The sequence below is a fragment of the Sorex fumeus genome, unplaced genomic scaffold, assembly GCF_029834395.1.
Source record: "Sorex fumeus unplaced genomic scaffold, SorFum_2.1 ptg000003l, whole genome shotgun sequence".
Taxonomy (NCBI): Eukaryota; Metazoa; Chordata; class Mammalia; order Eulipotyphla; family Soricidae; genus Sorex; species Sorex fumeus.
In genome coordinates, this window is record NW_026606060.1 from 42755567 (window position 1) to 42783275 (window position 27709).

General features: G+C 41.4%; 1 protein-coding gene across 2 annotated transcripts; it reads right to left on the minus strand.

Moving 5' to 3' along the window:
* Positions 1–778: 778 nt before the first annotated feature.
* USP44 (ubiquitin specific peptidase 44) lies at positions 779–26987 on the minus strand. Of its 2 annotated transcripts, none has more exons than XM_056116272.1 (6): positions 26952–26987; positions 16025–17504; positions 6599–6794; positions 5874–5982; positions 3704–3909; positions 779–2942 (listed from the first exon to the last, which is right to left on the minus strand). In XM_056116272.1, exons 2-6 carry the CDS (start codon positions 17432–17434, stop codon positions 2743–2745), a joined length of 2121 nt encoding a protein of 706 aa, XP_055972247.1. In that variant the 5' UTR covers positions 17435–17504; positions 26952–26987; the 3' UTR covers positions 779–2742. The 2 variants fall into 2 exon arrangements, with proteins under 2 accessions (XP_055972247.1, XP_055972240.1); XM_056116265.1 differs by lacking the exon at positions 26952–26987 and adding an exon at positions 26650–26677.
* Between the last annotated feature and the right edge of the window lie 722 nt (positions 26988–27709).

The following is a 27709-nucleotide window of genomic DNA, read 5'->3' on the forward strand; positions in this document are numbered from 1 at the left end:
CTTGTGGGATAGACAATCTAGTTTTTAGCTATATGAGCCATGTTATTATGGTGCTAATGTTCACTAGCTACCTTTGAATAGTTTCTCGTTTTCTGTGATGCTAATGGCTAATGGCATTTTCTGTGATGCTAATGGCAGAGCTCACCTATTGATGCCTGCTACTGGGCTTGGGCCTCCAGCTTGATCTTCTGGGTTTTAAGTCCAAACCTTTTTGATGTGCTCTGGTTGAAGGTATAAAATAAATATCTTGATTTTTAAGTCTAAGAATTTTAGAATTGATCCTGTGAGTGAAGAGTTTTGGAGCTTTGTATAGACCTCTTCAGTAGTAGTGATCTCAGAACTACCTATTCTGAGCTTCAAGCTCCCTTTCCCAGGTAACTTGGAAACAATGGTACACTGGATGCCCCTGGAATGGCCTGAAGGAACATGATCTTGTAAATAGGAAAGCTGTCACTTAAGGGAAAAAAATTGTATTGTTTACCTGTTAGCCATGTATCTTTTGAAATAATTTTGTCATGTTTACAATGATGTACCTTATTGGTAACAAATTCTTAGTTTGATGTTTAACAATAGTGCCTTTAGTAAATTATTTTATAACAAAAACATGTTGTTTTTTGTTAGATCAACATAGCAGAATGTAGAAAAGATGTACAGTAAGTTTTTCTATTCATTTTTAGTTTTAGGTTCACAGCAACAGCATAAAGAACCGAGAGTCCCTATAACCCCATCTCCACCCACACCACCTCCCTCACGGGTTTTAGTTTCAAGGAATAAAAATGTCAAGGGCTAAGTCACTTTATTTCTTTCTTGTATGTTTTTACATTGAAACAAAAATAAGTACTGAAACAAGCAATTTTATCATTACAAACAATAGAGCTTCCAGAACTACCTTTAAATTTTTTTGACTAAAATGAGGTTAACTGCTTACATAAAGTTTAGCACCTCAGAAAACGTCCTTGAAATTAAAAAAAGGCTAGACTTCAGTGTCTTGACCATTTAAATCTTTAATGAGGTATAATTGTGTAACAGTTTGAGGTAACAACTTGCATAGGTATATTTAATAAATGATCTTAAGCCATAGCTACTTAATACTCAAGCTGTATTTTTGGCATTAATGGTATTTGTGGTCAGTGATAAATTCTCATTGCACTTCATGATTAGCTGCCCCAGGTGACTGGTTCTGAAGTTTAAGAAAAATCTGCTAAAAGAGGTCCCTTTCAAGATTACTTTTAAAGATCATTATTTGAGAACAACATTTTGAGTTACTATTTTTCGTTAAAATTTCAAAATGCAAGTAACTCCACTTAAAAGGGATTGATGGTCTTACAGTGTTTGTTAAAACACTGCACTAGGTTAGTGTTTTTTCCTCTTGAATAAGATTAATTAGCAGCAGTAAAATTTAAAGAGTATAAAAGTTAAGATTGTTTGAGATTAAGATTAAGAAATAACAGTATTTTATATATTCTTAATATAATTCATTTAGATAATTTTTAATTTAGATGCCAGGGCCCAGAGTTTGAAGAGGTACCTAGTATTTACATAATCCCAGCAAGAGTTAAAATTTCAGGCTTTGGTTATTAGAAAAATAAAATGCTGAATATAATGCCTGGTTACTAATTTTAAACAATTATTTCTGGCCTATGCAATTCTCTTGAAAGACTTTATATTCCTTAAAATAGCTTTAAGAGATCTAGTGTTAAATTTGTATGTAAGTTAAACTTTTTATAGCCTGAGAATAGAATTTGCTATATTAAAATTTGCCGTGTGGGCGAGATACTCTCAGTAGCTTGCTGGGCTCTCCCTAGGGGGGGCGGAGAAATCGAACTCAGGTCGGCCATATTGGCTGTGTGCAAGGCAAACGCCCTACCCGCTGTGCTATTGCTCCAGCCCACATGGCAAAGCCTGGCAAGCTACCCGTGGCGTATCCGATATGCCAAACACAGTAATAAGTCCTACAATGTTACTGGGCCCACTCGAGCAAATCGATGAACAACGGGACGGCAGTGACAGTGATATTAAAATTTATGATATCACTGCTTTATCTGGACCAAACCAGTTTGCTGCCAAAAATTTTTTATGTCCACAGTACTGGTTATTTAAATATAAAGCTGCTATTTTCATTTGTGTAGCAAGATTACATTAAATACTTTAAAATTTCATTAGCCAAAGCAATGTCACTTCTAGGCCCTGTATTAACAAAACCTTTAAGTATCTCCACAAGTGAGTAAAGAGTATGGAGGTGACAGAACTTAATAATTCAGTTTGAATGTAGTAATTTATCTATCCTATGTCCTGTGGGGGAAAAGCCTTTTCTTTTTTTGTAAGACTATTTATGGGGACAGTCTAATTTTCCATTAATGAGAAGTTATATAGAAAATAGCTACAAAAGATAAGAAATGTATAAAATGAAGCCATTTGGACTTCAGTAGAAGATTGCACAAATTCATGATCTAAGCCAATTAAGACATCAAAATATAAAAGAGGTAAACCAGTCTGAGGTAAAGGCTAAAATTGTAAAACTCCAAAGTATTTGAAAAAGGTTTAGTTGACCTGCTGTTGATATACATGAATTTATGCTAACTTAGGCTATTAAAAGAATTTTTCTTGTGGTTAGATACAAAATATATAAACATAGTGTGCACTGATTCAGAAGTTAAAAAACAAAACAATGCAGCTCAAAATTTTAAGTCAGCCCTTTTAAAAAGTATATACAAATCACAAGAAAGCCCCACTGTCTTTGGATCAGCTAAGGATTTCATTAGAAGAGGTATCAGCTTCTTCAATGGAAGGTTGGCTACCAGCCAGCAGTTCTGGAGGCAAGAGTTTAGAATATCCATTCTCGGTAACTCGCTGTGTATAAAACAAGATATAAGCTTGGGCCTTGCATACTTCGTCCATAGTGCACATGCTTAGCTTGGAATCATTGCAGTGTACCCAGAACCCTAAGAGTGAAGCACAGAAATATACCTTAACGTTTATAATCTAGACATTTCTAATGTACATTAATAACATGTAAGTTTCAGTAAGAGCCAATTTTTTTGTTTTGGAGGGCACAAATGAGCACTGTTGGAGGCTGCTCAGTGGACCTTGTGCTTGAGACTAAACCTGGACTTTTTATATTAAAAGCATGCACTCAGCCTGCAGTGCCATTCTTCTTGTCCCAGGTTTATTTTTCTGTAGGGAAAGTTTGTCTAACTCCTTTCCTTCCAGTGAGAGATACAACTTGGACAGTATGTTACTCTGAGATACGTGATATTGGGAAGGTTCAATTTATTCTGCAGAATGTCAAATCAGAAGCAGATGACACCTAAATCTAATCACTTCTGCTATGTATGGTCCCATAGAAGCAGTACTGAAAGCTTTGGATATTGAAACTTTTACTTCTGTGACTTTCCCGGTTCATTAGATGTCATTTCTCTAATAGAACTGACAAACCAGCAAAACAGAATCTACTCTTGAAATGTGACTGTGAGAACACTCTGACTTTAACTCATTTTGAGTCAATGTTTTGCAACCCCACAGAAAGTATGTCTCATTTTTTGCACAAAAGTTTTCTATGCACAATACTCCAGCTTCTTTTTGAAAGTTAAGAGGCCTGATGGCTTGGCCTAAAAAGTTTCTATGGCCAATTTAAAAATCAGGCTAAACCCATTCTGAACCTTAGCTTCCAAGTTTAACCCAATAGGAAATACCCCATCTGTACCTCCTTCAGAATTATAGCAGTAGGCAGTGTAGTGTCCTGAGCCAAATCCTTTCCCATGGTGCATAACTACAGCAGACAAGTCATAGATAAAGCATTCTGGTCTAAGGGATTTCAGTGATTCCCTACAGCAATAGGGCTCCATATTTAAGATTTCTTCAAAGCCAACATGAACTCCAATCTTCTCTCGGTTATTTCGTCCTGACCACCTATGGAAATTAACAAAAATGAAAGGAAATTAAAGTTGTACTAGGTTCAGTCTCAGTAGAAGACTTCAATAAAGAATATAAGTATCAAGTAGAGCTGGGCTGTTTAAGCTTTTTCCATTCAGGATCTTTGCTCATATATAGATAGATATACCCCTGACTTTATATATATATATATATATATATATATATATATATATATATAAAATAGATAAACATCAAACACTTAACTGTAAATCAAATTTACAAGATTTTTTTTTGTGTGGCCTCCCCATTCTGCTATATAACCTCATGGAATCATGACCCATAGTCCCAATAAGCTAGATAAAATACGTAAATATAAAAATCAGTGCTGAAGCTGGCTATATATGGGAGGAATTTAAATTTATTAAATAGGTTTCTTCCTCTATTTGGATTTTAAAGTAAATATTTGCCTTCTGTTAGATAATGTAAGATGAAATTAACGTTCAGAAAAGTAGAGTCCTATCTGGCATTTTCCCCTTTCTAAATTCAAGGCAACAAATGTTTTTTAAAATTTCTTTGTTGCCTTGCAGCAGTAGAACAATAGTTCAGAATCTGTTTTTCTGTTTGTATTTTGGGCCACAACCAGCAGTACTCAGCCATACTCCTGGCGCTGTGCTCAGGGATGCGGGGTGCAGGTGACATGTCAGGGATCCTGAGTTGATCGTGTGTGCAAGGTAAGTGTCCTATGTGTTGTATTATGATTCTAGCCCTTAGAATTTGCTCTTCGAGAGACATAATCTGGACCTTTTATGGCAAGGTATAGAGAAAAACTAGAACTGTGGGGCAAGGGTAATATAGCTGGTAATGTTAAACATTTAAAGTGTAATGACAACAAAAATTTAAAAAACCTTGAAAATTTGGGGGCCAGAGCAACAGTTCAACAGATTGAGCACATGCTTTGGAGCCTAAGATCTGACCCTGGCACCAAACACCCCTCACCCTTACTAAGCAAGGAGAAAACCCCTGAGCACTACCAGGAATGACCAACCCCCTGGCAAAAACCCCCTGAAAAACTAAACAGGGCACCTCTTACTCCTCAGAATAATTCAGAATTCAGGGCCTGAGAGAACAGAAGTTAAGGCACTTGTCCTTGTGTGCAGCCAACTACTGTTTGATCTCTAGCACTGTATATGGTCCCCCAGGAGCGATCCCTGAGCACAGAACCAGGAGTAGCCCCTGAGTACTGCTGGGTGTGGCCCCAGTCTTCCCCCCGACCAAAACCAAAAATTTAAGAATCCTGTGATTTTCACTGCTCAACCACTTTGGTTAAAACTGCTAGTCTACAGACTGGTCTTGCAGTACGTACAGGTGCTGGTTCGCAGGTGGTGGTGAACTCAGCTACTGAGCCAAATACTACTAAGCCAGTTTCCCAGAGTGGATAATACAACCCTGCTCTAACCACTGGTGCTGGAACTATTAGGGGTGAGCATGGGTATTGTAGTAGTTTCAAGTACAATGGATGGCATTTTCTTTTCTCTTAAGGCAGGTGGATTTCTAAGGGTGAGTTTGTGGGGTCTAGTAGTCTTCCCCCGCAACCCCCCCCACCCCCCCACCCCCCTGGAAAAGGGAGTTTTAAGCGAAATAGGTTTTGAGGATCTATACTCTTAAGAATTAAAATTTAAAAAACTAGACCTATAAAGATGCTTTGATTAAAAACTTTGACTAAAAACTGTATGCAGACTCAAACTCAAGACTAATGCTACTTAACAGAACAAAAGCTATTGATCAGCAAAGCACTCTACAAGGAAAGCTCATCCAATTTGTTTGCTTAATATGGTATTTGCTGGTCAAGGTTCAAGACAGTGACAGTAGTGAATATAAGACATCTTCCAGCCAATTATACCACATTAAAACTTAACTAATCATGGGCTGGCTTTTGAAGCAGGGGTAATGATCAAGTTAGATGTTTAGTTTGTAGGCAATTGTAAGTTTCCACTACTAACCTGAACCGTTTGAGATGTAGTCTGAGAACCTGAGGTAGGTGGCATATCATAAGCTGTTTCTGTGCTTCTGTGAGTACAACTGGTTTTGAAGAAAACCTTCTACGCTTTGCTATGATAAAGACAAAATGGGAATGAAATTTAAGGATCCAAGTAAGGCTGAGTCAACTTGACTAATTCATACATGTATTATCAAACATCTGTTGTACTATAGGAACTATATTAAGGTGATAAAAATGTGTGGCCTTGCCCTCAAGAAACTTAAATCACATAACTACAAAACACTCAATTTTTGAGGTAGTCATAATAGGCAAACGTGTATCAGGCTAGACTCAACCGACTCAGGTTCAATTCCCATCCCTGAGCACAGAGCCAGGAGTAACCCCTGAGCATTGCTGGGTGTGACCCAAAAACAAACAAAAAGTTAATCCTAGAGGGCCTGAATTCTTACTGGCCACAACACCCCTCTCTGGGAGATTCACTTCAGCAAATATACACATATGGATTTATTTTGGATTCATTCATATTGTTTTACTCCCCCCCCCCCGCGACCCCCCCCCCCCGGATTCAGGATAAAAAAGAATCTAGGATCACTGTTACATTCAAGAAAAAAAATAAGCTTTTTGGGTAAATTTTTTCATAACTGCTACTGAAGGACTTTCACACTTCTTCTGGTTTGTGCTTCACTTTGCTAATCTTAGAAAAGCAAGAATATGGTGTCTACTCACAGTTGCACTCATCACATACATAGACTTTTCCTTCTAAAGCTTCGGTTTCTGTGAATTTGGCCAGCATTTCAGTAACTAGGCATGGCTGAGAAGCAACGTCTTTTCCACTGCATTGATACCTTTCTGGAAATTCCAGTGACAAGTCCCAGAAAGGTTCTATAGTATTTGATTTGTTGTCACATGCAAGACATGTAACCTGCAAATAAAGATATTTAATTCTGATAGCAATCCTAATGTGAGAACATTTACTCCTTTCTCTCCAGGGGGATAGTACAGGGGTTAAGGCATTTGTCTTATATGCAGCTGACCCCAGTTTGGTTTTGTTTACCAGACATGGTCCTCCAAGTCATACTATGGTTCACTTCTGAGCACAGAATCAAAATAGGCCCTGAGCACTGGTAGTTGTGACCCAGCACCCCACCCTACCCACAAAATACACTTACTTCTTTTGCTAAAGGTTACTGTCAATAAATAAGCTTTTCTTCTGAAAATGTACCATCAGAATTTTGAATTATCTACTTTATATTCCATGTAGGGAACTTTAATTTTCATATATCTTCCAAAAACTTTATTTGGGGACAAAGAGATAGTAGAGCGGTTAGGGCCTTGCACACAACCCACCTAGGTTCGATCCCTGGCACCTCCAGCACTTCCAGGACTAATTCCTGAGCACAAAGCCAGAAATAACCTCTGAGCATTGCCAAGTGTGGCCCAAAAATAAAACAAAAAAGACTGTTAACTTAGCCTATTAAGCATTGGTAGGCTTTTACTGTAAAGATTTAGAAAGCTCATAGGCATTACTTGAATCTGATTTCAGTTTTTAAAAAAAACACTGCAATCAATGTAAGTGGATGGACAGGAAGAGTATCATGCTAAATGAAATGAGTCAGAGACAGAAGGACAGACATAGAATGACTGCACTCACTTGTGGAATATAAAGTAACAATGGGAGACTAACACCCAAGGATAATAGAGATAAGGACCAGGAGGATCGCTCCACATCTTGGAAGTCGGCCTCACATGCTGGGGGGAAAAGGCAGCTGGGATAGAGAAGGGACCACTAAGTGAATGATGCTTGGAGGGTTTGCTTGGGATGGGAGATGCGTGCTGAAAATAGATTACGAATCAAACACGGCGGCCACTTTCTACCTATATTGCAAACCACAACACCCAAAAGGAGAGAGAAAGAGTAAAAGGTACCTGCCACAGAGGTGAGGGGGAAGGGCGGGGGTGGCGGGAGGGATACTAGGAATGTTGGTGGTGGAGAATGGGCACTGGTGCTCTGGTGGAGGGATGGGTACTTGGTCATTGAGTAACTGAAATGTAATCATTAAAGTTTGTAAGTATCTCACAGTGAGTCAGTATATATCAACACTACAATCAGGAAGATGGCTTAAAGAGCTGGAATACAAGTTTGCATGTGAAGGTTCTGGGTTGGGTTGGACCTCTGCACTCTGTGGTCCCTCAGTGCCACCAATGTGGCACCAAAACCAAAAATATACATAAATGTGTTTAGACAGTTTGACTGGAGGTTCTTCAACTTCATCTATTTTCTCTGCCCAAGTCCTCTTAGTCTTGATAAAGTAAATTTTCAATGTAGAAATAACACCAACGTTGGGCTAGAAAAACAGTACATTAGGCAGGGCTCTTGCCTTGCACTAAGTAAATCCAGGCTCATATTCCCATCACCCTCTATGGTCCCCTGAGCCCACCAGAAGTGATACTGAATGCAAAGCCAGGAGTAAGCCTTAAGCACAGCTAATGGATATACCCCCGCCAAAAAAAAAACAAAAAACAAAAAAACAAAGGTAATATGCCCACCAAATAAATATCCCTATATTAAATTTTTCACCAAAAAATAGAAAACACAGGCTGAAGCAGTACCATAGGAGGTAGGGAGCTTGCCTTGCATGCTGTTGACTCAGGTTTGATCCCACACTACACATGGTCCTGAGTTCCCACAAGGAGTGCTCCCTGAGTACAGAGCCAGGCCTAAATCCTGAGCATCGAGTTTTAGCCCACAAACAAACAAACATGGGACTGGAAAGACAGTAAGGGAGGTAAGGAATCTGCTTAGCATGCAGCCTAACCCTGGTTTTATTTCCAGCAACATGTATGTCCCCAGTACAACCAGGAATAAGCCCTGAGCACAGTTAAATGTGGCCCAGAACTGGAAGAGAAAAACAGAAAGGAACCACAAAATTATGGAATGGTTTTAATAATTTCTATTAGGAAATACAGTCACTAGAAAGGGAATAAATAAATTCTTTACTGAAGTAAAGAATTCAGCAGGATCTAATGCACAAAATTGGGGGGAAAGAGACTAGAAAGCTAAAAGTAACACATGGCAAGAAATTATTACTGGGGTGGAGGAGTGGCATAGTGATAGAGCTCATGCCTTGTATGTTAAAGTCCTGGGTTCTGTGCCCAGCAACAAAAGAAAAATATTACTAAGTTCTTTCGTATAAGCTTCATTTCTGAAACAAAAAACATAAACAACTGCTCCTCCCACCAAAGGAAAAAAAAAGAAAAACAGTTCTAATTTTATAATTAATAAACTAGCACAAAGGAAAAAACTTATTAGGGGTCAGGGTCTTAACCTTTGAGACCAGTTTGTTGAATTTAAAACACAAAAACCCATTTTGGAGTCAGAGAGACGGAACAGAAATTAAGTTACCTGCCTTACATCTAGCCAATCCCTTGGTTGATCATTGGCACTGCACAGTGCCCGTGAGCACTGCTGGGTGTGGCACCCTTTGGTGGTTCAGGTAAAATCCCTTCAACTAGGTTCCCCACACCCTTCAGCTCCCCAAAAAGAAGTGATCCCAGAATCTGAATCTTCTGAGATAACCTATTTCCCTAAGACAGTTTATTAGATATTCAAAGAAAGGAAAGCAAAGAGTTGACAATTTTTACTGATTCCTTATTTTTCCATGAAGAAAGGAAAGAAAATAAATATGCACAAGTTGAAAAAATAAAAGGGTGACTTTTTGGAATGGGATTTGTCACCAACAATAAAATATTTGACTAAATATCTCAACATCTATGAATGATTACCAGAAAAAAATGTATTGATACAATAATGGAAAAACTAAGTTGTTTACAAGTCAATAATAGGCAAATGGTTAAAAGATGATATGGGAACACTATGGACATTGAAATATAAAGAGAAATAATAATCAGATATAAAAAAATCTTGTTAAATTTTTTAAAGGTAGCAAATTTAACATGCCAGTTATTAAGTTAAAAAAGAAGAAAAAAGGCAAATTTAAAATGACATTGTTAGGGGAAAATAAATAAAAATGAGAAGAATTTAATGATTAAGCTTTGGAGTTATGGAACTTATTTATTTAGACTTCTTATGGTCACACCTGATGGTGCTCAGGGATTATTTCTGGCTCTGCACTCAGAAATTACTCCTGGTAGTGCTCAGGGGACCATATGGGATGCCAGAGATCAAACCCTGGTAGGCTGTATGTATGCAAGGCAAACTCCACTGTACTATCAATCCATCCCCATGTTAAAAGTTTTTAGACAGTTCATCCCTCTTTTGCTTTTATAGGAAGTTGGTATCTGAAACCATAGTAAGTGTACACCAAATACCTTCTCAGTACAGTGACATCATTATATATGTCCCTCTAGGACAAAGTTCTCCTCCTGTCCCTTCCTCAGGAAATAAAAAATATATTATTGAGCCAAAAGGCTATTTTTCAATTTCCATTTCCCACACACAAAAAGCTTTTGATACCATGATCTAACACTACTTCCAATGATTCATGAGTATTTTTAAGAGTTGACTTCTTTATACACATTTATAATAACTATCCATTTTGACCTAAAAACAGTAACTAGTTCTAAAATCTGATATAAAGGAATGTGTTTTATTCTCTTTTGAGGCCACAGTAAGTGGTGCTTGGAGGACCATGCAGTGTTGAGAATGAACCTGGGGCATGCTTTGCAGGTATATACTCTAGGCCCTTGATCATCTCCCTAACTTAAGTTTATTTCAGCATTCACTTATTAATTTCTCAAGATGAAAATAAATTTTTTAAAAATGGGTGGGGGCAACAGTATAGCAGGTAGGGCATCTGCCAACCTGGGTTCAATCCCCAACACCCCTTATAGTCCCCTGAGCACTGGCAGGAGTGATCTTGAGTTGGGCCAGGAGTAATCCCCAAGCACTTCTGGGTGTGGCCCAAAAAACAAAAATAGAAGAAAGGGCAGGGGTGGGGGGGTGGGGGGACGGACCAACAAGCTAGGGCTGGAGAGACTGTTCAATAAGCTAGCGTGCACTGTAGAAAATCTGGACTCAATCCCAGGCACAGCATGGTCCCCCAAGCATTGCTGGGAGCAACCCCAAGAACACAGTGGGAGTAGACCCTGAACAACACTAGATATGGTCCAAAACCCAAAATCAAAACAAAGTTGAAAAACAACCCACGCTGGAGCTGAAGATATAGTACAATGGGTAAGGCATTTGCCTTGTACAGGGCCAACCAAGGTTCAATCCACAGCATCACATATGGTTCTGAGAGCAACACCAGGAGTCATTCCTGAGTGCAGAGCCAGGAATAATAGCTGAGCACTGCCAGGTATGGCTCAAAAAACCAAAACAAACCACTCACACCTTTAGACAAATCAGCCAGATAATTAATGAAAACAGACTTAAATGAGAAAGCCAGAGGTGGGTTTTTTGGTTTGTTTGTGGGTTTTGTTTTTTTTTTTTTTTTTTTTTTTTTGCCATGCCTGGTGTACTCAGGGTTTACTCCTGGCTCTACAGTCAGGGATCTCCTGGTGGGGCTCAAGGAGTCATATGTAGTGCTCGGCTTAAACAGAGTACTTCCAAGAGTGATTTCCTAAGTACAGAGCCAGGTGTAAGCCCTAAGAAAAAAAACCTAAAACATCAGAAGGCTAACCAATATGCAGTTCAAGAAGTATTGGGCAAACGAAATTAATAAATCCTGCTCATATAACTATCTACTGTTACAGTTACGAGATGGTCAGACTTCGTCAAGACCCTGAACGATTGGGTTTGAGGCTCTTTGTGTTCCTGGAGCAAGCAGACACCATTGGGCTATACTAGCACGCGACAGGGACGAATGCAGATGTTACCAGCGCCTGCTAGAGCAAATGGATGAGTAACGGGATCTCAAGTGATCAAGCTCATAACAGATTTTTTTTTGGAATGGCAGCAGTAAAAAGAGGAGGTTGAAAGGGAAGTGTCTTGCTCTAGGGACACATGGTATTGGAATATGGACAATGAAAAATTATCATTAATAGTACTGTAAATCAGAGTACCTCAATGAAGATATTTTTTATTTCTAGAAATATGAGAATGTAGATATGAACTATCAGTACATATCTGTAACAACTAAAGCATACTAAGGGTCTAGAGAGAGATAGTATAGTGGGTAGGCCATGTACCTTGCACACAGACAACTCAGGTTCCATCTCCAGTACTCTGTATGATCCCCCTGAGCCACTCCAGGAGTGATTCCTGAGGGCAGAGCCAGGAATAAACCCTGAGCTGAGCCAGGAATAAGCCCTGAGCATAGCCAGTCTGCCCCTTCTCAAATACTATGAAGTTTGTAAAAATATACCCTTATATCAGCAAATAAGAAAAAGCTCACACAGAAACTAACCTCACAACTTAAGAAATTAGAAAAATTAGAACAAAAGAAACCTAAAGTTGGGGCTGGAACAATAGCACAGTGGGTAGGGCATTTGTCTTGCACATGGCCAACCCGGGTTCAATTCCCAGCATCCCATATAGTCCCCTGAGCACCGCCAGGAGTAATTCCTGAGTACAGAGCCAGGAGTAACACCTGTGCATTGCCGGGTATGACCCAAAAAGCCAAAATAAATAAATAAATAAATAAATAAAAAGAAACTCAAAGTTAAAAGAATGAAAAATGAGAGCAGAAATAAAAGGTAAAGGTAAAGGCACTCCCGTTGATCATCGATTTGCTCGAGCGGGCCCAGTAACGTCTCCATTGGAGACTTTGTTGTTACTATGTTTGGCATATCGAATACGTCACGGGGAGCTTGCCAGGCTCGGGCAAGATACTCTCGGTAGCTTGCCGGGCTCTCTGAGAGGGGCGGAGGAATCGAACTCGCATCGGCCATGTTGTCTGCGTGCAAGGCAAATGCCCTACCACTGTGCTATCGCCCTACCACTGTGCTATCGCTCCAGCTCCAGTCCAGAGCAGAAATAAATGAAATAAAAATGGAAAAGGGATATATAAAATATCAAACCAAGAGCTGGTTCTTTGAAAAAATAAACAAGATTGACAACCCTTAAGCTAGGCACATGAAGAAAAAAAAAGCCTTAATAAGTTAATCAGAAATAAGTTAATAAGTTAATCAGAAATAACAGTTAAAACAGATGCCACAAAAAACAAAAGATCACAAGACACTACTATGAATAACTTTATACCACTAAACTGCAGAACCAAATAGAAATGAAGTTTTAGAATCACACAACCCCATAAGACTGGATCAGGAGGAAACAGAAAACTGAATATGCCAATTACAAGCAGGGAGATTGAAACAGTAACTTAAATTCTCCCAGAAACAAAAGCTGGGATCCAGAAGGTTTCACAAGTTAGTTCTATCAAATCTTCAAAGATTATCTCTTGTCTTCAATCTATTCTAAACAAACAACCCTGGAGAAACAAGCATTCTTCCAGTTTGGGGGCTGGAGAGATAATAATGTACAGCAGGCAGAGCTCTGATGTTGGTTCAATTCCAGCATCTCATATGGTCCCCTAGGCACTGCCAGGAGTAATTCTTCAGAGCAGAACCAAACGTTATCCCTGGGCATAGTTGGGTATGAAACCACCCCCCCCAAATAATCCGTCCAGTTTCTATGACACCAGCATTACCCTGATACCAAAAGGAAACAGAAGAAAACTATAGCCCAAGAATCATGATAATCATAGATGTAAAGAATGTAAAGAACTTCAATACAATCTTAGCAAAACAAATTCGACAATACAAGTGGGCTTACTTCCCAGATGCAAGAATAGTTCAATATATGCATAAAGTAATGTGACATATCACATCCCCAATAAAAGACTGTGATAGAGTTAACATCTTAATAGTGAAAAATAAAAAAAAAATTGCTAAGGTCAGGCACAAAACGAGAATGTTCACTGTCACTAGTATTATTCAATGTAATATTGGGAGCACTTGACTATTGTAGTTAGGTAAAAGATGAAAAAAGGAACCAAACTGCAAAGTGGGTAAACTATCACTATTTGCAGACAACATAGAGAATTGAAGTGATCCCCACCAGAAGTAATTCCTGAGCACAGAGCCAGGAGCAAGCACAGAGCCAGGAAAACCACAGGACATGGCCAAAAAGACAACAAAAAAGGACTATTTGAATAAATGAACATAGTAAAGTGACAGACTACACAACCAAAATACAAAATTCCCTTGTATATGCAAATAATGAACTAGAAGACAAAAATAAATAACAGGGATGTATAATAGGTGGCCAACCTGGGTTCAATACCCAATATTGCATATGGTCCCTGTAAATGTCATGATTGATCCTAAGCATCACTGGGCATGATGGGGGAAGGAAGGAAGGAAGGAAGGAAGGAAGGAAGGAAGGAATGAAGGAAGGAAGGAAGGAGGGAGGGAGGGAGGGAGGGAGGGAGGGAGGGAAATTGGAAGGGGAATAGGGAGGAAGCTACGTTTACAATTATTTGAGAAATAATCAAGTCCTAAGAACCAATGAGGTGAAAAATTATACATCAAAACTTTGATTCCCTTTTGAAAGAAAACTGAAGACATGAGGAAAATATTCCATGTGGATTGGGATAGTTATTTTTATTAAATGATTATCCTGCCCAAAGCACTAAAGAGTTAAACAAATTCCCTATCAAAATTCCACAATCCTTCTTCAAGAGCATTAAAATATTACTGTAATGTGTACAGAACACCATAAAACAGGCGCCAATAGTGAAAACAATTCTGAGAAAAAAGATAGGAGTCATATTACCCTCAAACTTTCTACTACAAAATTATAGTAATCAGAATGGTGTGGTACTGGAATTACGGTAGATTCTAAGATCAATGAACTAGAAAGGAGAATTCAGAAGTAATTCCTCATTGTATGGAAAATTAATTTATAATGAAGGAGCCAAGAGGATAAAATGGAAAAAAGTCTCTTCAAAGTACGTTAGGAAAACTGTGTAATCACATGCAAAAGACTAAATCCAAACCACTTTCACAATGCAAAAAAAATTCAAAATATGTTAAGAAGTCTTGGAGGTTAGACCTAAATCAAAAAATTACATGAAAGAAAACGCGGGAATAATATTCCGTGATACTGGCTTCAGTGGTGCCTCCACTTATTAGGCTCCACTGGCAAAGGGAGGAAAAAGCTAAATTATACAAATGGGATTACAGCAATTCAAAAAGCTTCTGCACTGCAAAAGAAACTATCACTTTCCCCCCAAAAAATAACTAAAACAAAAATGACACCTTATTGACTGTCAAAAATATTTGAAATCATACATATCAAAACTTAGTAATAAAAAAACACCATCAAAATGTCTTCATCCAAAGAAGATATATGATAAACGAGACACAGAAAAAAAATGTTCATCATCACTAATTATCAAGGAAATGCAAATCATATAATGATGTATCACCTCACATTTAAACAACCAAGTGCCCCATTACAGAAGAATGAATAAAGAACTGTGGTATTTAAGGGCCAGAGTGGTAAGTAGAGCAGGTAGGGTGCTTGCTTTGCACAGAGCTGACCCAGATTCAAACCCTGGCATTCCATATGGTCTGCCAAGCACCACCAGAATTAATCCCTGAGTGCAGAACCAGGTGTGGCCCACAAACAAACAAAAAAGAACTATAATATTTATACACAATGGAATATTACTCATCTATAAGAAAAGATAAAAGTCTAGGACATGAATGGAACAGAGGAGTTTTGAAATTATGTGAAATAAATCAAAAGAAGATAAATAAGGGATAACTTCACCGATATATGGTGTATTAAGAAGTGATGCAAGGAAATAGGTACTGTCCCACTGAAAACAAACCCTTAAGATCTGTCACAGAAATGAAGTGACCAAGTTAGGGGGAAGTGGGTTGAAAGCATCTATTGGTCTGTGGTAGAGGAATACTGACACTTTGTTGGCAGGCACTATACCATTAAAATATATAAACGTTCACATTTTGTGAGGGCCACATCTGGCAGTACTCAGAGCTTATTCCTGGTTCTGCGCTCAAGGATCACTCCTGGCAGGGCTCAATGGACCATATGAGGTGCCAAGGATCAAACCCATGTTAATCACATGGAAAGTAAGCACCTGTTCTCCAACCCCATAAACATTCACATTCTTATAAGCCAATATTACTCCTCAGTGAAAGATAAAATTAAAGAATCCATACCTGACTAAGAAGTTGTCCATGAAAAATATTATTTACAACATTCAGAACCTGTTTGATAATTTTCCTTTGAGAAGTGGGGATAAGAGCTGGTAATCTGGTACCCGTTGTCTCCAGTTCATGTTGTACTTTATCCAAAAGTTCACAGAGAAATTCCTGAGCATCTTGTTGGGCATAGCCACGAAATGCAGGAATTAGTCTCCACACTGAATGCAGCATAGCAAATGGTGAGACCAAGGCCCATTTTCCGGACCACATAACTTGAAACAAAGTATGCAGCTCATGACAAAGAGAAATGTACTGTGAACTTGGCTCCCTTGGTTGAATAAGTTCCATCTTTCTATTCTTTGATGCTCCACCACTCAGTCCTAATGACAGACTTGGATGTCTGGAGCGCACAGAGCCTGTATCTTGGTATTCATTCACTTGATATACTGTCTCTGTGATCTGTGGGTGCTTGTAGGATGTTCTTGTCTTATCACTAGCTGTCACAGCCAGCCATTGGTTCAGATCAAGTTTCAGAAAACATTGCCGAAAAATAAGTAAGTGACTCAATACTTGAAGAACAGAATTCATGTAACAAGTATTACCTAGATTTCTCAATCCTGTTACACCAGGAGTTACTACTGGCCTTCGTTTTATTGGGGAGTCAGTGGCTTTTTTAAATCTAACAGCTGCTGAGGTAGATATTATCTCTTTTGCTGGTGATGCTGGGCTTTGTTGTGGTATTTGAATAGGAACTATTTCTATTGTTGTGGACTGAGCCAGACCTTGCAAGCGTAAACTCTTTCTTGGGGGCACACTTTCCAATTCCGCTTTTACTTGATGCTCTGATTCTTGCCTTCTTTTCTTCACTTCTTTTTTGGCTGTTATTTTTTCCTGAAGTTGCTCTTCTTGCCTTTTTCTTCCTTGTTCAAACCACGTCCGAAAGATTTTACCCATAAGTATCCTTCTCCTGTGCCAAAGAGCAGTATACATTTGATCTTCATTTTGCAGCAGAGTTTGGGTGCCATCATGTAAGAAATAAGAATCATCACTTGTACCCATAGACCGTAAAACTCTTCCACTACGAGTGGTGCAGTGATAATTTTGACTTTTGATTGCACTTAAGGTACTTCGTAGTAACTTCAGGTCTCCAGTTGCATTATCATTTAGAACATAATCATCACAAAGATAACAGAAAACATACATCTCATTCACCTCAAATGCAACAGGATGGCTGCTTTCTTGAAAGTGCTTGAGTGCATGCTCTTCAATATATCTTCCACAGGCAACATGAGAACAGCTAAGGCAAGCCCAAATTGACTCAGTTGTATTGCAGTCTACACAATGCCATTTCTGAGGGTTGAGGATAGAATGGTCTTGAGCAAGCCGCAACTGCCCAATGTGTTTGCAATTATCCATTGTTAACATTTATTTAGTCTAGCTGAGAAATACATAATCCAAATAAGTCTCTGTTCACAATACTTGCAGCATCTGAAAACTAAACAGAAAAGCCTTTTTTAAAAATGAAAACAGGAAGCCAACATTATGTTTTTTATAAAGTATTTTTCTAAGAATTTTATAAGTCTGCACTTCATGCTCCCAATTTCTAGGATAACCGTCACTACCTAAACAGTTAAGTGTCCTCCTTTAGTCATCCACATTCTTAGAACGCCTTTCTTTGTGGGGATGGGGGGTGGGGGAGCGGGGACTTGGGGCTTTTGGAACTTTGTTTTCTGCCTCCACCTAGTGGTAAAGAATAGGTAGTGACCATTTTTCTCTAAATCCAAATAAAATCTGGCATTTTTACCCAATCCTGTCAGGGGCAGTTTCAAAACTTTTAAAAATGAGAATGGGACCAGAGAGCTCTTAATGGGCTAGGAACATACTCTGCATGCAGGAGGTATGGGTTTCACCTCCTAGCACAGCATGGTCCCCAGAGCATAGAAACGGGAGTAGCCCCTGTGGCCCTAAAACAAAACAAAAATTGGGTCTGGAGTTACTAAATCCTAATTTTGTTTCTTTTTGGCCACTCTCAGCCATGCTTAGGGCTTACTCCTGGCTCTGTACTCAGAAGTCACTCCTAGCAGGGCTTGGTGGACCATATGCAATGATGGGGAACAAACCCAAGATAAGCGCTCTAGCCCCCATACTATTGCTTTGGCCCCATACAGCCTAACCATAATTTTAAAGCTCTGGTTTTGAAACAGTAACAGCTCTGAAGAGCCTCTAGCATATATCTGTTGTTTGATTTGGGCAAATACCTTAAGTTCTTCCTCTAAACTTCACCTATGAAGTGGAGAACATATCACTTGATCACTTGATCCCCCGTTATTCATCGATTTACTCGAGCGGGTGCCAGTAATGTCTCCATTCATCCCTGTTGCGTGCTAGCGTAGCCCAATGGCATATGTTCGTTCTAGGAACATGCTGAGCCTCAAACCGATCATTCAGGAAGAAGATGGTCAGAAGTCTGACCATCTCAAAAGAATGGGAGAATGACCATTCCAAAGAATGGGAGAACATATCAACATCACTAAATTGCTTAAGGACTGAGTTCACATTTAATGGGCACATTTGCCTTATAAGCAGCCAACATGGCCGACCCAAGTTCGATTCCTCCGTCCCTCTCGGAGAGCCTGGCAAGCTACCGAGAGTATCTCGTCTGCAAGGCAGAGCCTGGCAAGGTCCCCGTGACGTATTCGATATGCCAAACACAGTAACAACAAAGTCTCCAATGGAGACGTTACTGGGCCCGCTCGAGCAAATCGATGATCAACGGGAGGGCCTTTACCTTTACCTTTACCTATAGGAAATATTTAATAAATAGTAGCTATCATGAACAAAACTCATTCATTTAAATAAAACACACTAAATATCATTTTTTCTTCATGTTAGAGCTATATCTAGTGGTGCCCAGGGGCTATTCCTGACTTTGTGCTCAGGGGTGACCCCTGGAAGTGTTTAGGAAACCATATTTGGTGCCAGGAATTTGAACTGGGGTCAGCCACATGATGTAGGGCAGCACATTACCTATCTATCCAGTCCTAACTACCGTGTCTACACCATCTCTGTTCCCTCTCTCCTGGAACAGGAATATCCTCATTCCCATCCTGTAGTGATGAATAATCAGTATCTGTTCCTCTTCCCTTATCAGACATTCAAACCATGGGGTCCAAGAGACAGTCCAGGTTAGTGGAGACACAAAAGTGTATATGTATGAGTATGTGAGTGTGTGAGTGTGTGTGTGTGTGTGTGTGTGTGTGTGTGTGTGATAGTGGGGGTGGGGGGCGACACAGGATTTTTCCACTGTCCTCTAAGGCCAGAAGTGGGAAAGAAAGAAGGGCAGAGCAAGACACGTATTTTCCCCAGGAGAGATGGTGGTTGGAAACTGCTGCAAAGGGAAAAAAAATCTCAGCCAAATGACTAGTCACAGTAGTAGTGGGAAAAGGGCAGTCCACAGTAAATATAAAAATGGTGGCTTGGAAACCTCTACTCCAAATGAAGGAGCTGGGTACACTAAGCACTTATGTCTACTAAAAACATATCCTGCCTCAGAAGTTTCAATCAGGGAGAGATAGGGGGTTAATTAAAAGACATAATAGGGGCCAGAGAAACTGCATATCCAGTAAGGTACTTGCATTGCATGCAGCTGACTCCGGTTTGACTCCCAGCCCAGCATATGGTCCCCCACCCCATCAGGCATGATCCCTGAGTACAGAGCCAGGAGTAGTAAGCCCTGAGCACAGCCTGAGCACAGCCAAGTATGGCCCAAACTGCCGCTCCCCTCACTACTCCCCCCCGCCACACACACACACACACACACACACACACACACACACACACACACGTACATGACATTAGCAGACTCGTTCAGATGAGAAGGACTACCAGAAATAGGTTCTGCTGTTTCTTACAGGGAACCTCTGTATTTCGGTACAAGAGGAAATGGGCAGCAATGTAGCTGTGGCAGAGGGAGGAGACCAGAGAAAGTCTTCATTCATGCATCTCTACTTTCCTGAATGACTGTGGAGCTTCCAAATCAGGCTTCCCATTTCATTAGTGAATCAGTAATGATATGATTTTATAACAAAACTGACTTAAGGGGCCAGAGAGACAGAGAGCGAGAGAGACAGAGACAGAGACAGAGACAGAGACAGAGAACAGCAGGTAAGGTGCTTGCCTTGCATGCAGTCAACTTGGGTTCCAGCCCCAGCACCACATATGGTCTCGCAAGCTCTGCCAGGAGTGATCCCTGAGCACAGGGCCAGGAGTAAACCCTGAGCATTGCTAATGTGGCCCCAAAACAATTTTTTTAAATTAAAAAAACGTAACACACCTAACTAGATATTCTTTCTTAAAAAAAGAGAACAAATAAATTTTCAGTAATAGATGAGAGCATATAAGCAAATTAAAAAGCAGCATATAAAGTGGATGATAATATAATGAATGCATACATACTATCAAATCCACATATTATCTGAAACAAGCTTGTACTATTTTGGGAGGAGTGTGGAGGATTCTGTGGTTCAAACCTATGGCCTCACACCTGCAATCCAAATGATTTAGCTCTGTGCTACTTCCCTAAACAAGCTTATTCTAAAACACGCGCACACACACACACACACACACATACCCCAACATAAAAAAAATTTTTTTTAGATGTGGTACCGAAAGGTAGTAAGTGTTATGCAAGAAACCCTATCAGTAACATATTGTAAACCACAGTGACTAAAGCGGGGTGGGGGGTGGGGGGGGGGGGGGACACACAGAACACTACACCTGGGTGGGAGGGAATATGAGGACATTGGTAGAGGGATGCTGACACTGGTGATGGGACTGGAGTTGAAACATTGTATCCCTAAAACTCAATCATGCATACTTTTGTAAATCTCAGTGCCTCAAAAAATTTTTTTCAAGCAGTGATTAGGACAAGGAGACAGCTCAATGATCTAGAGCACACAGCGCATGCTCTGCATGCTAATCCTGGGTTCAATTCCCAGCACTACATGGTTCCCTAAGCACTACAGGGAGCAAACGCTGAGCAGTGATCCATGAGTAGCCTCAGAGAATTATCGAGTATGGCCTCAAAAAAAAAAAAAAGGCAGTGACCACAAAACAGTGATCACTATAGAAAAAATTGGATAGTGGTAAAGCATATGCTTTGCATGTAAGAGATTTGATACCAAGGTTTGATCCCTGACATAACCCCACTTCCACTCTCCTACACTCCCAAAATCAGTGAATGACTAACCAGGAATGAAAAAAACTATTTTCAAGGCCAAATAGATAGTGTGGAACTTCTGCATAGGAGTAATGGAGCTTGTCTAGCATGTGATCAATCCCGGTTTGATTCCTGGAATTATCTATAGTCCTCCAAGCACCATCAGGAGTGGAATGATCCCTGAGCACAGAGCAAGGAGTAACCCCTGAGCATTGCCAGGTGTGATCCAATCCCCCAAAATATTTTCATTTATTTAAATACACAATTAAACTAACACAGATTTCAGGTTACAAGTAGAAAATTGTGGAGCATGCAGAACATTCCATGTAGCATGACCTCTACTTTAAGGTTTAGGGTTTTTTTTTTTTTGGCTTTTTGGGTCACAGCTGCCGATGCTCAGGGGTTACTCCTGGCAGTGCTCAGGGGACCATATGAAATGCTGGGTATCAAACCCAGGTTGGCCACGTGTAAGGCAAACACCCTTTCCACTGTACTATCGCTCCAGACCCATCACTTTAAGTTTTTAGGGCAGTAAAACATGAATTTTAATGGGTATCTGTACTAAGCAATATGCAAAAGTAAGAATATTTTTGGTTTAATCCCACCTTTATTTTGTAAATATTTTTTTCAATCCCGGGCATCCCATATCGTGCCCCGAGCACAAGCAGGAATAATTCCTGAGTGCAGAGCCAAGAGTCCCACTGTGTATGGCCCTCCACACCCCCAAGAGATGTTGTAAAATGAAGGAAAAGAATTAAAGCAATTTATATTTTAGAATCTGACTAGATGTTAAAACAACATAATTACTGTCTATTAAGTTCTTCCTTTCAAGGCCAGGGAGTTCCGCTCTTTTAGGAAGATTGCTCAGAGGGCTGGTGCACATGATTTGCATGTAAGAGCCCTGGGTTCTATTCCAGCACAGTCTCAATAAGCACTACCAGAAACATGAGTTGTGAATCCAGCCCCACACCCTCAAAGGGTAAGTACCCCAGCTTCTGTAGCTCATACTTGGCAAAATAATCAACCTGTTATTCATTTTCTGTAATTCATAGTCTCTAGTAAAAGCAGTTTTACGATTATTAAAAAGGGTTGCTCCAGAGTCTAAGACAAATCTAAACTTCTTAACTTCATTTGAGAGCCTTCAAATTGTGGTTACAATACATACTTTTCTACTCTAATCTATAACCAGCCACTTTCCACACATCTTTTGTTAAGATGTTTTTATAGACAAATGACCACACTACGAATAAGTTGATTTTTTTAAGCTTTTCAAAATTGGAATAATGAACTTTTTTTCATAGGAAATGGATGAGCACATTCTAATTAAAGAAAGCTATAAAAGTACCGCTGGCCATAAAGTAGAATAAATAAACTGTCACAGTAACCATCTTTATCTCATTAAAATTCTCCCGAGACCTCCCAGAGGAATAGATATAAAAGCATAGTCATAAATGGACCGTTAAGCAAAGATAATTTTTGTAAAGGAACTTCACAAATTTTCTTTTAACAGTACCAAATAGCCCAAACAGATCCTCTAAAAAAATTAAATGTAGAAAAATCCATTATTATCTTTCATAAGAGAAAATGAATAATTTCAATAGGAAGTGGTCTTTTCATGTATTTGGAAAGAAATGAAAATAACTTTGTTCATAAGTAATTGGGGCAAACCCTATCAGTTCCTTGTAAGCTTTTTTCAATTTTTCATTTCTTTCATAGAATCACTACAGGACTATGTCCTCTTAAGAGCTGTTTGTAAAATGTCAAGGGTCAAGCACAGTGTCTGGTACACAGAAGAATGTTCAATATTTTTGAATGAACAAATTACTGAACACACACACACACACACACAATGGTCTCTCAAGTTCTCCCTGCTCTCTCTTAGGTATGCTATTATGTCTATTATTTGCTACTGCATCTCTCCCTGTCAATCATGATTGTATTTCCTTTATATCCCTAGAAGGCCCTGTTATTCTTTCTTCCTTTAGAGATATAAATGCATAATTGCCCTGAATTTGCTTGAAAATCCAGATTAAATAATGAAGGATATCATTTCGACCTGGGCCTTCTTTAACTCTCTAACATGCCTTTCTTGAAGGATTGAGACTGAATGTGTCTAAAAAAAAGAACATCAATTAAGTTCGGCAAGTATTGCTCACCTATCATGTAGACAACTATCGAATTCATGGAATAAATATTTACCATTAGCATCATACCATCAAATTGACAGATCATTTGGCTATAGGGAGCTTAACAATGGGGCAAACAAAACGACTGAGCACTCAAAGGGTCCAGTAAATTAAGCGCAAATATTACGTATAAAAATGCCCAGACTGGCTAACCTTCCAGATATCATTCATATCAAAGGGTGTGTGTCGGCTTTAGTTTTTCAGTCAACTGGCCGTGCTGACTCAGAGACCATATGCAGTGTCAGGGATGGAACCTGGATAGGCTGTATGCAAGCGAAGTGGTGCCTACTGCACCATCTCTCCAACACATTCAAAAGTGTATTCTTGGGCTGGAGTGATAGCACAGCGGGTAAGGTGTTTGCCATGCATGCGGCCAACCCAGGTTCAAATCCCAGCATCCCATATGGTCCCTCGCACACCACCAGGAGTAATTCCTGAGTACAGAGCCAGGAGTAAGTAACCCCTGTGCATTGCCGGGTGTGACCCAAAAGACCAAAAAAAAAAGTGTATTCTTGAACATAGTTTCTTCCTATGCCATGTAAAAATTCTTGACAAAGTTTTTTTTGTTTGTTTGTTTGTTTTTTTGTTTTGTTTTGTGATAGCCTGCAATGTACACCGAGAATCAAACCAGGGTCACATACAAAGCAATTGCCTTAACCTCTGTGTACTACCTCTCCAGTCAGTTTTTTTTAAACTTTTTTCTTTTTTGGATACCGCTGGTGGTGCTCTGGGATCACTCCTGACAGAGTTCAGGGGGACCATCTGTGGTACCAGGAATAAAACTTGGGTTGGCAGCATGCAAAGCAAGTACTATCTCTCCAGCTCAAATAAAGGATTTTTTGTTGTTGTTTCATTTTTGCTTTGCAGTACCAAGGATCAAACCTACCCCACACATTTAAGGCATAGGTTCAACCAAATTTGAGGCACATGTTTATAAGTGATAAAAATCAAGTATTGTACAATAATCTCAATCTGTGCCAGACGACAGCTATTTGTAGAATTCTTTAATTACCTGTCAACTAGTTAGGCTAAGCCTAACTGCATATTTTCTATATGGGTTCACCTTCTTATACTGTGCTCTGGCCTCTCTCAAGTAACTCTTCAGTGGACAAGTCTATTACAATCTGGCAACCACCTTTGTTCTGCCTAAAGAGAAAGAAACTTCAAAGCACTTTTTTTTTTTTCAAAAATGGTGCCCTTGTCTCTACCTCACTACCATTCAAAAACCTAATCAAGAAAAAGAGAGTTCTGATCTATGTTAAGCTGTAATCAGGTTTTTAGAGGGTAATACAATATAATGAGACTCCATCCTCAAACCACCCAATAAGCAGCAAATCCTCTTATGTACCACCAATAGTATAGATATGAATTACATATATGTTAATAACACTAATTATGATTCAAGTGTGTTAGAGAAAATGTTTGGTAGAGGATATATGTACCTTATTCCTTTCCCTTTTTTTTTGTAGTGCAAAAAGAAAAATCTGTGAAAAAAGGAAGCAAAGGTAATTAAGCTGAAACAATACATCCCATATTATTTAACCCAAATCTTCAAATTTTCCATTCCAAATACTCTAAAAGTTGACTGTAAATCATGCTAAAAACTGATTCACTTTTCACTTAAATGTATTTAAAATAAAACAATGGAGAAATAAATATTTTGGATGAAAAAAAGTTGAAACATTTCAACTTTCTACAATGTGTAAACTTAATTTAATATCAAGTATCTAAATTTCTGTGAGTTATTTACAGTGATAAACACTAAATTGAAAAAAAACTGCTATCCATTACATAAATCAACAGCAAATAAATGAAAAACTAAACTGTGCACGTGTGTGAAGCTAAATGAGCCCAGAAAATCTCTTTCAAATACCGAGAAGCCAAATTAAGGATACAAAGATTAGACTTCCAAAATACAAAGTTTTTAACCTCTTCCAAAATTACCGAATATTAAAATCTCATTGAGATCATAAAATACTCTTCAAACATATGCTTAACTCATATTTAGCATGAACTTGATGACTGTGAATAACCAATTCTTTTTCCTTGTTTACGGCGTTTGCAGGTTTTGAAAGAAGACTCAAAGCGGAATTCCAGGCACAATGTTACTACCCGCCGCCTCTTACCCCACAAGCAGCCACTTAACCGGTAATAAGGAATTCAAGTGCAGGGCCTGGAAGTCGGAATTTCCATGCTAATTTCACAGCTCCGTTACCCGCCAGATCTGACAATTAAGTTTTCAAAGTGGGGGGAAGGTGCCTGAGGGCGCTGCGACTCTCCCCCAAGGGCTGCTACAGGGTTTTTCATTTCCAAAATTGAACACTGCAAGAACGTAACCGCTCATCAAGTAGAATTTGACAAACAGGCTTGAGCTTGCATTAAAACCATCGCGTTTCACTTTCTTTTTTAGTGGGGTGTCGGGCAAGGGCGGGGGAGGGGGTGAAGGATTCAACCACCTCGAGAACTTGCAAGGCATCTCTGATCAATCATCTCTCGGTGACATTTTTTCCTGCACTGCCCACCCCACCACGTCCCAGAGAAGTGTCGCCCTAGTCCCAGTCCTTTTCCTGGGGGAGGGGGGAGGAATGGAGCAGCAAGCGGGGATTCCCAACGCCCGAGAGTCCCGGAGCGGCAGCAGGTGCCCGCCGCGCTGGGGGCCACCCGAGCGGGTGGAAGGGGAAGGCGGGGAACTCAAACAGCCGCCGCTCCGGGCAAAGCATCATCCCTCCGGGCTGCGGGAGGCTTCGACAAGAGCCCCGGGGCCCGGGAGCCGGGGTAGGATCCGGATTTTTAATCCCGACCGCGCCAACTCTGCAGAGCCGCCTCAGCCCGCGTCAGATTCGCGAACCCGTCCTTCCCCGACGCTCGGGAACGCGGCTCCCCGCCCGGAGACCGCCGCGTCTCCTCCAATCTGCCCTCAACGCCCCCCCTCCCGACCCTTGTCCTGCCTAACTCGCTCCCCCCCCCAGCCCGACACCCCGGCCCGGGAGTTCCCGCGCGGGGTGGCGATCCCGCTGCCCGCCTCCCCACCACCTTCACCCCCGGGCACTGGGGACGCGGCCCCTCCCGACATCCTGGGGTGGTGCTGGGGGCGGGGGAGAAGGTGGTGGTGGTGGTGGTGTGTGTGTGTGTCTGTGTGTGTGTGTGTGTGTGTTGGAAGTGCAAGTGGGGGGGGGGACACAGCAACAGGGGCTCCCCCGCGCCGGGACACCGGGCAGCAGCCACGCACGACCCACCGAAACTTCCCAGACGCGCCAATTCTAAGTTCGCCGGCCCCGCCGCAGACTGAGCCGCGCCCCTCAGCTCGCTCCCGGGCAGTCGCTCCGCCGCCCCCGGCTCCCTCCCGCAGGACTTCCCAGCGCCCCGAAGCGGCGGGGAAAACGCCGCCAGGTGCCTCCCGGCCCAGAGAGGCCGGGGGTGGGGTGGGGGGGTGGTAGTGGGCGGGGGAGGGGGCGCTCTCTAGTCCGACGATCCGCTCCCTCAGGGAGCCTCGCTTCGCCAACCGCCGCCGCCTCGCGTGCCCCTCGCGCACACTCACCAGCCGGAGCCGGGGCGGCCATCTTAGCGCTCGCCCCAATACCCACTCCCCGCCCCCGCCCCCCGGTTCGGCGGCGGCGGTGGTGGCGGCTGGCGGTGGCCGCGGCGGCGGCGGCCCGGTGAGGGCGGCGAACGTCAGCGGTGACGCCATGGCAGGCCCCGCCCTCCGGCTCTGGCCCCGCCCCCGCTCCGCGTTGGCTCCGCCCCGCGCCTTGGGGGCTGTGGGCGGGGCCGCCCCTGCCCCTGCCCGGCGGGACCTCTGGCGAGCTGCTCCGGGGAGCCGTCCAGATCCCGGGGAAAGCGCCTCCCTCCGAGAGAACCTCCCCAGGAGCCGGCCTCCTGTCTTGGGTGGGGGGGATGGGAGGGGGAACTGGGGCCCGGCCCCGAACTCGGCGGCGTCGAGCAATGCAGGGGTGGTCGCTAGCGCTGCCCGCCGAGCTAGTCGCAGCTCTCTGCAGGCGCGCTTCACACCTTTGGGGGGGTTGGGGGGGGTGGTACCCGACGGGAGGGCCTGTGTTTCCGACGAGCTCGGGAAAGGCAACGATTGCTCCAAGGCGTCGCTTCCCCTTCCCTGGATCTCGGCGACTCACACCATCGACCTGTGGGGCAGAAACGCGCCCCGATGCCGTTGTCTTCCGAGTGGGCGCTCGTTGAAGCGCGGTCGAAATGACCCCAGCCAACGCTGCCGCCTTCCTTAAGAAAACAGCTGGGTGCGCGCGCCCAAGCGGCCGGGATTTCCTCAGATTTCTTCCAAAGTGG

Coding starts and splice junctions, on each gene's coding strand:
- USP44 (XM_056116272.1), bottom strand. CDS start 17,434: ATGTTAACAATGGATAATTGCAAACACATTGGGCAGTTGCGGCTTGCT. Junction 6,795..16,024: donor ATGGACAACTTCTTAGTCAG/GTATGGATTCTT, acceptor CTTTATTTGCAG/GTTACATGTCTTGCATGTGA. Junction 5,983..6,598: donor TGTATGTGATGAGTGCAACT/GTGAGTAGACAC, acceptor TCTTTATCATAG/CAAAGCGTAGAAGGTTTTCT.